General features: G+C 41.5%; 1 protein-coding gene and 1 long non-coding RNA gene across 3 annotated transcripts in view; both read left to right on the plus strand.

Moving 5' to 3' along the window:
• The window catches only part of LOC309702113, a 226,520-nt gene that overhangs the window by 154,392 nt on the left and 59,933 nt on the right, over window positions 1–12,195 (plus strand). The window lies entirely within an intron of this gene.
• LOC309702091 (uncharacterized protein) lies at window positions 393–4,837 on the plus strand. 2 transcript variants are annotated; one of them, XM_082526511.1, is made up of 3 exons: window positions 393–752; window positions 2,858–2,961; window positions 3,405–4,837. In XM_082526511.1, exons 2-3 carry the CDS (start codon window positions 2,944–2,946, stop codon window positions 4,479–4,481), a joined length of 1,095 nt encoding a protein of 364 aa, XP_082382637.1. In that variant the 5' UTR covers window positions 393–752; window positions 2,858–2,943; the 3' UTR covers window positions 4,482–4,837. The 2 variants fall into 2 exon arrangements, with proteins under 2 accessions (XP_082382637.1, XP_082382638.1); XM_082526512.1 differs by having other exon boundaries at window positions 2,867–2,961.

Genomic DNA, 12,195 nt, shown 5'->3' on the forward strand with positions numbered 1-12,195 from the left:
TATAAAATGTGATTTATGACCCTGTTACACTAGGTTGTAGGCACAAGACTTGAATAATAAGCTAAGTCACTAGAAAGTAATATATAAACAATGCTGACAACCTAAATATCCAAAAGAAATGGTGACAAAAACCCAAACATTAATTATTCAAAAAAAGGTGTGAGCCCAAAAATCTCAAAACAAGAGGCAGGTACAGTGATATTTATTAACAGCATGTAGAAGTGTTACTTCTGATGCGTGGAAATCCCACAGTGGAAATATTATTATTATCATTTCTAAGAGTATAACAATTTTAATTGGAATGAAAAGAAAAGCAGAAGATCGATACCAAAACATGCAGTATCGCACACCACTACCCACAATGCATTGCGGCCTGCCGTCAATCCCGAAGCGCGCTAATTTTGAAATAACACACCACGTGATTACGTTGTGCAGCTGAGTCACGTGACGCACAGCAACAAATCGCTGCAGAGCTGGGTAAAGGGGGCGGAGCAAAGTGTGTGCGCTGGAGAGGACTCGAGCAGAGAGAGCTGCTTTTTCGTGAAACGGGAGTAAAGTAGTAAACCTACAGGATCATATACAACTACCTACTTTTCAATCGATATCTGCATCGATCTACCCACCGCTGTCTCTTGGATTGTAGCTGTGATCAGCGCGAACCACGTGTGTCTCAGCTTCCTGATCTGTTAACTGTGTTTGGAAAGGCTTCTAGCTTAATCACAGAGTTCTCTTGTTTGTGGGCTCATCTAAAGGTAAGCACGGAGCTAACTTTGATGTGGTTTTAGTTTATGTTTTTCTCTGGTGAGAATAATAGATTGCTTACTATACATTGAAGTTAGGGAGACTGTAGAGTTTGTGATTGCTTGCAATATTATAATATGGCGGTTGCTAGGAGGTAAGAATACATATAACAAAATAATCTTGGAATATGAACAAAAGGATGGAGTGCAGGGGAGGAGAACAACCAACCCCCACCCCAGGACATGAAGCCACGGGTACAAGCCTGGGGGAGGGCAATCAGCCTTTAGTGGACAATTATGTTATGAAAAATGACGTATTAACTACTACAAAACACTGACCTTTGTGGAAATGCTTGGAGCAGACTAACAAGTGAGCTGGAGTGTTCTGCGACGTTATATTTGTCTTCGAATGGTGTGAAATGTGAAAGCCTGCATGCCATAGTTTGCCCTAGTGACAAGCCTGCATGCTTGCCACTAGGGCTGGGCCATATTATACCGTTCACGGTAATACCGGTACAATGTTAGGCAACGATAAGAAAATGGACTATTGCGATAGAATATGGGTAAAACACGCATGCGCGGTGCCTTTGTTTTCATACGCACATGGCCGAAAAAGCATGGCGGCAACAGAGAATGAGAAGGGAGAAAGCGGATCGTTGAGTGAAACGGATGAACCAGAATTAGTTTGTAAAAATGGTTCCACTTCAGTAATGTGGAGCTGGTTTGGTGTTTGTCCGTCAGATACACAACAAAGCACATTTTTTTTTTGTAGAAAAAGCAAGCGGGCCCTCATTATTGCCATATTTGTTGGACTAAGGCGCTCGTAAATCTGGGAGTAATCTGGGTCCTAAACTCCGTCACTTCAGGTCCCAAAGTCAAACGAACACTGCAGCATCACTGAGTTAAAAACTTCTAAATTCTTTCTTAAATCTCTGAAGGATACCCGATCTGTACCAGAAACCAGATACAATGCCGGACATTGTTTCTTCTTCTTCTTCTTCGATGTTTATCAGTGGCTTGTACATGCATGTACATGCAGTGCTGCCGTCTTCCTTTTCAGTCAGTTATTACGCTCTTTAATCCTACTATGTATTTCTGCTTCTTTCGGGCTTTTACAAAGCTTCAAAAAAAAGAAAAGTATATATATATATATTAGGGGTGCAACGATACACAAAATTCACAATTCAGTTCGATATTTTTTCAATAGAAAAAAATGTTCATGCCTTTGTAATTTGTCATTTATTAAAATTATAAATATATATTTTAACAAGTACAGTTTTTAAATTTAATGTTGCTGAAACAACCAAGTAATAAAAAAATAAATCTATCTGATTGAGGAATCACTCATCTTTGGAAATGAGAGTTTATTACAGAGAAATGTCTCTTTCCTAAATAAAAGCTATACTATACGCTTCTTCTGGGCTATATTCTCAGCAGCATATTAAACACATCAGGTCCCAATAAGGAGAATCGTGTGCTAATGACTCTGGTAAAGTTTGTAGCATGTGTGCTTGTTGTTTTAGTCTGCTTCCACTTGTCTTTGCACTAGGATGATGTCGGCGTAAATGTGCAGTCCTATTCATTGTGTTCCCACTAGTGCTGTCAGCGTTAATCTGAAATGACGTTAACGCCACAACACGGCAAATCTCCGTTAACGAGCTACCGTGGGGCTAACTGCGCTAACACAATAGTTCCCACCCATGTAATTGAGCATTGCGTGGCACATCCAACATACTGTTTTACTTTTGTCCATGACGCGCTTACCTTCAGGGTCATACTTCACATGAAGACCAAAATAGTTCCAAAGGCCAGATCTGAATGAGGGTGGGGGGGGGGGGGGGGGGGGGGGGGGTTCAATTTGCCATGTTACAACGAGCTTAGCTACTGTCTTGCTAGCTTGTGCTGCGCTCAGTGGATCTGCGCTCGACAGTGGAGCCTAGGCGGAGTAGTCGAATGCAGATCCACTGAGCTCTCAACACAGACAGCATTATCAGAAGAAAAGTTGATAAAATAAATTAAAATTTTGTATTGTTTGATACATATGCGTACCGAACCGAAAGCACTGTATCGAACGGTTCAATATCGATATCGATTGATACTTTTTTTTTTTACAACAGGAGTAACAGGAGCAGAAGAGTCTGTTGGAGCAGCAGAGGAACAATTTCAGCCATTTGGACTCAGCTCAGCCACTACAGAGGAAAAAATGTCTTCAACACAAAAGGTGAGAAAAACATCACAGACAACACAACACTTATTGAAACTGTGTGTTCAGCTGGTTGGTTTTTAAAAACCCGTTAACAGCAGCTTTATCTTTTCTATCCTGGGCTCATCCATATATACAGAATCTACATTCAAAATCAGAAACCACAGAAGTCACAAGAAAATACAAAGATCATATTTTATCTACACACATTGAAACAACAATATCATCAGTTGAACTCAAAAAAATTTTGTGAAATAAAAGATTTTCTCCGCTGATCAATATTTCCTAATGTCATTTTAATTATACCTCTCTTTGTGTCACATCATTGTAATGTGATACTATCACCAGAAGGTGGTGGTAACACACCAGCAATGTGTTTGTTGACATGTTTGATTCCACTGACGGAGGGAGTTTCAGTTTGTTCCACGACTGCATTTCACTCACTGCCTCTGTCACTGCAGGACCAACATGGAGCAAGAAGTCAGCACTCTCAGGAGGCTGACAAACCTCACAGAAGAAAGGGAGAGAAAACGTACAGCTGTGACTTGTGTGGAAAGTCTTTTACCCTGGCTGGAGGCTTAAAAAGACACCAACTCATGCACAGTGGAGTTAAACCTTACAGCTGTGACTTGTGTGGAAAGTCTTTTACCCTGGCTGGAGCCTTAAAAACACACCAACTCATCCACAGTGGAGTTAAAGCATACAGCTGTGAGTTGTGTGGAAAGTCTTTTATCCTGGCTGAAGATTTAAAGAAACACCAACTCATCCACAGTGGAGTTAAAGCATACAGCTGTGACTTGTGTGGAAAGTCTTTTACCCTGGCTGGAGCCTTAAAGAAACACCAACTCATCCACAGTGGAGTTAAAGCATACAGCTGTGACTTGTGTGGAAAGTCTTTTACCTGGGCTGGAAACTTAAAGAAACACCAACTCATCCACAGTGGAGTTAAAGCATACAGCTGTGACTTGTGTGGAAAGTCTTTTGCCCGGGCAGGAGACTTAAAGAAACACCAACTCATCCACAGTGGAGTTAAAGCATACAGCTGTGACTTGTGTGGAAAGTCTTTTACCCTGGCTGAAGATTTAAAGAAACACCAACTCATCCACAGTGGAGTTAAATCTTACAGCTGTGAATTGTGTGGAAAGTCTTTTACCCTGGCTGGAGCCTTAAAAACACACCAACTCATCCACAGTGGAGTTAAAGCATACAGCTGTGACTTGTGTGGAAAGTCTTTTGCCCGGGCAGGAGACTTAAAGAAACACCAACTCATCCACAGTGGATTTAAACCTTACAGCTGTGAGTTGTGTGGAAAGTCTTTTACCCTGGCTGGAGGCTTAAAAAAACACCAACTCATCCACAGTGGATTTAAAGCGTACAGCTGTGAATTGTGTGGAAAGTCTTTTACCCAGGCAGGAGACTTAAAAAGACACCAACTCATCCACAGTGGAGTTAAAGCGTACAGCTGTGAATTGTGTGGAAAGTCTTTTACCCTGGCTGGAGGCTTAAAAAAACACCAACTCATCCACAGTGTAGTTTAAGCACACTACTGTGACTTGTGTTGTAAAGCTTTTGCTCAAAGTCGAAACTTACAGAAGCATCTAGTTACCCACTCTGGAATTAAGGTGTACAGCTGCGATTTTTGTGGAAAAAGGTTCAGTGACAAACAGTACCGAAATATTCACCTACGGATTTACACTGGAAATTATGTTTCCTGCTGTGATCAGTGTGGGAAACTGTTTACAACAGATGCACAGTTACAACGACACATGTTTAGCCACTCTGAGGAGAGACCTTACAAAAGTGAACTGTGTGAGAAGACTTTTAAAGTTCCACATCACCTGAAAAAAACACCAACAGATCCACACCAGAAATTAACTCTACAAGTGCAGTTACTGTGAGGATGTATTGGTTTTTTTTATCTTGTAATTTTAACCTGATTGTTTGGAACAGGTCTGATCAATAAACTTATGGAGTTATACTGAATGAACAGTTTGGAAAAATGAAGAGTCATTTTCGCTTGGTAAGCTGAGTGTTTTAATGTAAACAGTAAAACGTAGTTGGACATTGGCAGAGATCACTTACGCTGTCACTGTTTAGAAGCAGAGCAACACAGATGGATCCAGTTCTCAACCCTGTCGTCACTGTAGTGTAGTCACCTCCAATCATCAACGGGACCTTAAACCACGTCAACGTAGACACACTGGGCCCTATTTCAGGAAGCCGGTTTAGAAAACTCAGAGTGAAAAACGATACTCAGGGTTGAGTAACCCCGAACTGTCCAACTCGGAATATTCTGTTTCAGAAAGGCTGATAACAAGTAGTTCAATCAACGCGGAGTTGCTTTAACCCCAAGTTAAGCGCGCGCACGAGGATACATAAAGCCCTGATTAGTGGAGCACAGATTAAGCGAGTCACCATGGAGACGGAGGGAAAGAAGGCGCGGTCAACGTATTTTACAGCGCTTGAGGCTGAAATTCTGATGGCAGCATATGCTGATAACATGCAAATTTTGCAGAAAAAAAGTAACACAGCCTCAGCTGCAAAAGAAAGGGAGCATGCATGGCAAAACATAGCTGACAGTCAATGCGTGAGTGTTAATTTAAACATTGATCTAGGGATTTCCACCCATTTAACATGTTATTTATTATATTTCATTTTTTATTTTATACATTTTATTCCGTGATGTGATGTGAGCGCAGGTGCAACCCAACAGGCCCCAAACGTTCCTGGCAACAAGTAAAAATGAAATATAAAAATATAGTCCAAACAGGTAAGGTGAAATTGTACTATGAGCCATAGTGCTTGATCTGTTTGTCCTATGTAAATCAATTGCAGTTAGAGGCTACATTAATTTCCCGCTCTAATCACTCTCTCCCGGCGGAGAGCTCTGCGGAGAATTTGGGCTTCAACATCTACTGGCTCTTCAAGGAAGGGGCACGCCATGTCTGACCTACAGTCAGGTTTCCGACAAAGAGGCGGAGAAAGTCAGGGTTAGTTGAAGTAAACCTGCTAGGGGGCAGGTTAGCTTCACGGAGTGTGTCGTCATAGTAACTCACTCAGGATTAATCTAAACTCGCTTTGTGAAACCGAAAACCCAGAGTTTTCGTTAACTCAGGGTATACTTACTCAGAGTTTGCACTAAACCGGCTTCCTGAAATAGGGCCCTGGAGACAAAATGAACTACTGCAAAGAATGTGGGAGAGGCTTCCACACACCAAGTACATTAAAAATACATGAACTCTTCCACAGTGGGGTCAAACAGCACATCTGTGACTAGTGTGGGTCATCCTTCACCACTGCACGTGAGCTTAACGAACAAGAATTAGCAAATCCACACAGGAGAGACACCATACAAGTGCAGACACTGTGACAAAAACTTCTCACAATCAGGTCATCGTAACAAACATGATTGTACACACATGGAAGCGAACTTCAGCTCTGACCAGTGTGACAAGAGCTTCAGGAATCTCAGTTCATACTCCAAACACAAACGATTCCACGCTGTAAATAAACTGTTTCACTGTTACCAATGTGCCAAAACATACACTTCATTATCTGCTCTGTGCAAACATCAGCCTGATCGTGCATGGGTCCGTTCTTCGTACCTCGCCAAGTAAGTTAGCTGGATTTGATTGTTGACAATTTTGCGTGATCTTGGATCGTTCAGTTCTCCGAAGCTCATCCGGGACTTGCTGTCATAGCAACAGATCCGTAAGCGTAAACCTGCTTGGGAGCAGGCTTACTTTATGTAAACAGGATTAGATTGCGGCCACTCAGGTATGTCCGCTTCATTTATACGAAAGCAACAGCGATATTTTATCACTATATTTCCATAAATAAATATTATCAATGTAACTAAAGATAATGCAGTATTTGATTCTTTTATTGATTTCATACAGATACATACAGGTCATTTCCTAAAAAAAGGGAAATGTACTATTGACATTCTATTACATGTATTTGATTATTTCAGATGTAATTCATATTTTAGAGTAGTAATAGTAAATTACTTCGTGTAATCAAGATGAGAGACCACAGCTATAAAAGTGAAGGTGGATTTGGGAAGTCTGTCGCAGCCATGTCCTGTCCGTTTGTACACGAGCCACCCATTGCGGAAGGTGCAAGATTGATAAGGAGAGTTTTCAGAATTCAGCGTATACTGCGTGATAGACAGGATCCTTTAGCTCAGCGCGACAGTGTGCTCATAGAGAGATATCGATTTTCCCGTGAGGGTATTATTCACTTAACCAACTTGTTGACGAGAGGGTGCAGGACCACCACCTGTCTTTTTTTGCTCTGCCCTTTTCTTGGTTACACAGCTGTAGCAACTCCACCAGTGTGTGAATGTGAGAGTGAATGAATAGTGGCATTGTAAAGCGCTTTGGGTGCCTTGAAAAGCGCTATATAAATCCAATCCATTATTATTATTATTATTATTATTATTATTAATAAATTACTTACGAGTTTAATTTGTCAGCAACTTTCGTCCAGCCCTCTCTCCTTGCTTTTGCAGCCTTTGCAGTGTTCCCTTGCGTTTTAATTAAACCCTGAAACTCCTGAAATCCCTCAATCAGGAGTTCTTGCTCTGCTGCCGAAAAATACCGAGCGTGCTCCTTCGACATTTTCGCCGACCAATCAAAGGGTTGCAGATCAATGTTTCTACTATCGATGCGTAGCCCCTGTTGGGCCACCCAGTGATCTCACATTACTTCATCCAGCTGTACTAATCGTCAACAACAGGTGTGTTTGGAGACCCGGAATAGCGAGCTCAAAGTTGGCGCGATGATTTGAACTTGGATGTGTCATTTGATCTTGGATGTAGTAAGCGAGGTAGGGATGGGTATCGAAACCCGGTTCTTGTTGAGAACCGGTTCCCACTGTTTCAATTCCTTGGAATTGTTTGCCATTTTTGCAATCGATTCTCTTAGCGATTCCAGTCGCCCCGAATGATGTCACCACGTTGCGGAGCGTCATTTACCTGGCAGGAAACACGGCGGTTCAAACGCTCAAAAGTTTGGTTATACTTTACGAGAACGGATGACAACAGGGCAACTTGCAATACTTGCAAAGTAGATATTTCATTTAAGGGAGGAAACACTACGAATATGCAAAAGCATTTACTCACAAAACACGTGATAACCTGAAATGAATGTCATGTTTTTAATTCCGCTCTCCGGACTCGTGAATCTCAACCCAGCAGCAGCGGTAACGTTTGCACGTCCTGTCCCGTTAATGCGGCAGGTAAATAATCAACAGTGCATATTATGTTAGCGCGATCTGCCTTATTGCAAAACCTGCCATTACTGTGCGCTGCATTTAGGTGACCATGATGAGAGAGACAGACAGATTCTGGCTCAGATGCTGGCAGTTCTCGCTGCAGTCTACCGGTAGCATCTCCTTTCAGGCCAGGATAGACGAATGTCACCAAGCAGTGACTAAGTTTGTGGTAAAAGGCTTGCACCTTGCACAGCAGATGCCCCCAATTTTCGGTAAGTGAATGTGTTTAATTGTAGGCAGGGACATTACTGGATATTCTTGTGTAATTGCTACATAATAATTTATGTTATACTTTGTTATTGCTACAGAAGAATATTTTTTTTATTATTCTACATTTACAATTTTTTTTTTTCCTGGGACCCTGTGACACCCCATTGAAGAGCCGTAGGCTGGATCTCTTAACCCTTTAAGACCTACCATAGAACCAAGTCCGCCAGAGCTTATATTATATTTTTACATGCTGTGGAGCCATTTTTGGGAGCATTTCAAGTTGCTATACATCAATACAACCATTATAGCCCAAATTTTAATAATATGTATGCATTAAGTGCATAGTAATTACATAAATTGCAAAAAAAGTGCAATAAACTACAAAAAAATTGAAAATCGTTTTTGATTTTTTAACATATATTTCTAGTTAGAGAAATTTAAGAGGCTTATCCCTCAAAACTGTAAATACAAAAAAGTTGCACAAACTAGTTTCCCACCACAGAAAACTTATTTTGAGTGTCTTCATAGTTTTATTTTTGAAATACACCAATTTTCATATACTGCAGGAAAAACGAAAATAAATATTATAATGCAAATTTGCAAAATAACAGCATATGCATCAAAATAAACTATTTCCAGCAGTGCAATATGAGTCCTCAGCATCCCAGAAACGACACAGAAAGTCATAAAGTCAAACATAACTTTTAAAAACACCAGTATAGGCTCATGGTAAAAAACTACATTTCCGCAAAATGACGTCACTTCCGGTTTCGGCCATGTCATGGCGGACATGCGACAGTTCACGCTGATGGACGTAGGAAGTGTTACAAACAGCTGATCGGATCGGCGAAGCGTGTTTCTGGAATATTATGTTTTTGTTGCTGCAAGCGCTTTTTATGCAATTTTTGCAAAGCTATATGTGGAAGGAAACTGTGACCTAGGACAAGCTGATGGCATAAGATGTAAGTACAACTCCTCCGGTTTCATATGCAAAAAAAAATTATTGTGCTAGCTTACGTGATTGCAGTGCTACCGGGATTTTAAAATAGTTACGCAAAATGGAGCGTGTCCGCTCCGATCGGCTTTAAAGGGTTAAGATCTCACTGCTGGGTTTGTAAGGCCATGTTACTCCTAAATTTCTATCTTGTTCAAAGAGAAGATATAAAACAAAGTTCTAAGCTAGCTTAGTGTTCTCCTTTTTAAAAAAAAAAAAAAGAATCAATAAGAGAATCGATAAAGAATCAAATTGTTAAACAGAATCGAAAATGGAATCGGAATCGTGAAAATCTTATCAATACCCATCCTTAAAGCGAGGTACGAAGAACGGACCCCTGGACTGAAATCACTGAATCACAATGAATCTGAAGAGAGAGAAAGATCCTCTTCTGGCTTCAGGGTTGGACTTAAAAACCTTGAGATCAGGCTCCACAGAGTTCAGATGGAATCTCCTGTAAAGAGTGTCAGCTGATGTCACATTTGGATCTGATGAGGTAGCTCTGATTTCTGGACCTGCAGTGAATAATCCTGAATGTTACATTTAGGAAGCTGCATGTATAGATATGTACATCTATACATGCAGCTTCTCTGTCACTGTCACTACATGCAGGGTGATCAAAATTACTGATATGGATATATATATCAATTTCTTTCATTTGAACTTTCTTAGTTTTTCCAAAATTAACTTCTTTTTGTTAAAATGTATTCATTTCAAAGAAATGTTAAATGTTAAAAACGGCAGCACACATAAGGACCCTTTTGTTAATTCAAATTCTATTAAACATCTATTTTTGGCTCCTCCTTTCACTTTAGTGTATTTACTGTATCGTTGAAGTCCACATGTTGTTTTAATGAATTAATTTTGATCCACATGTTCTGCAGCTGTTTTCTTGTTAATTTGAAGTTTGCATTATGAAATCCTGATAATGTTAAAGCGTTAGTTATATTTTATGAACTCTGTGTAAAGTTTGTCTTATTAAACAGTTTGGTGTGAAAAATAAAGAAATGGTCTCAGAACAAGAAGTTTGAGCCCTGATTTCAGATTCAAACTAATTTTTCGGTGGTACATGTGGAGGTTCCCTCAGGGGAGGAGACTTGGCTGTTCTCCACTCACACTGGCTGAAATGGTGAAAATGCTGTTATCATAGGATGAAAAGAGGATTTGTTCCTCATTAACGAGTTGGGGGCACAAAAAATACTTTTCTTTCTTATTCTCATTTAAAATATCTAGCTTTTATTAAATAATTATCTGAATCTTGCGAACAAAGTTTTTATCTGACGTAAAATGTATAGAAATCATACATATACCAATAAGACAGTGTACATCACTGTCACAACAGCATTTGTTTTCATTCAAAGGCTTTTTGGCTTTAATACCTGGTGGGCCGGTCTCTAGTCAAAATGCCCGATTTTTTTGTCCCAGTCCAGCAGTGTCACCATGCCAGCTGACTGTATGTCATCATCAGCCAGTGTTGTTCTTAGTGGTTAAAATCTCATTCTAATAAGAGTTAAAAGCGCATTCGGTTTTTAGGTTTACAGGGTTACTGAATTATGGTTAACGGTTGGTAGAATTTTTTTTTAACATTATCTGCCAATTACATCTGCCACCCTTCTCCAAATCTGTGCCCTTACCTGGCCCCCCCCAACAAAAATTTTCTAGACACGCACACACCACTGCTTGGTGGGTATGCAAGTGAAGAGAGAGACTACATCAAAGGACACCATGGTTTCATCTGGATCCAAGGTAAGTTTCTGGACCTTGTCGGTGAGTTCTTGATGTGGTGTGCGGTGTTTCCCACGAGAGGTGCAAGGATGGTAGCAAGTAGTGGTGGGCTGGTGGGGGTTGTTAAGTTGTTTACATATTAATTATATATATCCATCCATCCATCCATCTTCATCCGCTTTATCCGGGGCCAGGTCGCGGGGGCAGCAGCCTAAGCAAAGAGGCCCAGACCTCCCTCTCCCCAGCCACCTCCTCCAGCTTATCCGGGGGAATACCAAGGCGTTCCCAGGCCAGCCGAGAGATATAATCTCTCCAGCGTGTCCTGGGTCTGCCCCGGGGCCTCCTCCCGGTGGGACATGCCTGGAACACCTCACCCAGGAGGCGCCCAGGGGGCATCCTTGTCAGATGCCCGAACCACCTCAGCTGGCTCCTTTCGAAAATATTATATATATTTTATATATTTTTTTTTGTTGTTGAGAATTTTAATTGTAATTTTTGTATTATAGTTTATCAACAGTATTTGTTTTAATTTGTTTACTGGTTTGCGTGCACTTAAGATTTAAAAAAAAAAAAAAAAGATCGCCACCAGGGCAGACTCGATGGCATTTTCATGCTTCGCAGCATCATTTATTCTTACAATAATCACACGGTTGCTGTAACAGTACTTTCAACGGCTTCAGCTCTCCCACTGGCAGCCGTACACATCACCACCACCAACCCTGCAGCGGCATCGCAGAACACACCCTGCCACATACCCCCCTCGCCCGCTTCACCTCACCTCGCGAGCAGGCGAGGGAATCGACCCAGACCATCGACGCCCCATGCCCCAGCCCAGCGACAGGGAAGTGTCCACTCTGGCGGTCGCCCGCGCCTCCAGCGGAAGCCCCGGAGCTGGCCTGATGGCCACCCATATGGCAAGCAGCAGCGGCGCAGTAGGCGTGGAAGTGAGCTGGGGCTCACAGGCAGCTATGCAGATGGCGTGCCGAAGTGGACAGCATGCACCCCCGCACACCTCGACCTCCGTCTCTCCGCCTCCGGCTCGCCCC

This window comes from Aulonocara stuartgranti (genome assembly GCF_965226115.1).
Source record: "Aulonocara stuartgranti genome assembly, chromosome: 3".
Classification (NCBI taxonomy): Eukaryota; Metazoa; Chordata; class Actinopteri; order Cichliformes; family Cichlidae; genus Aulonocara; species Aulonocara stuartgranti.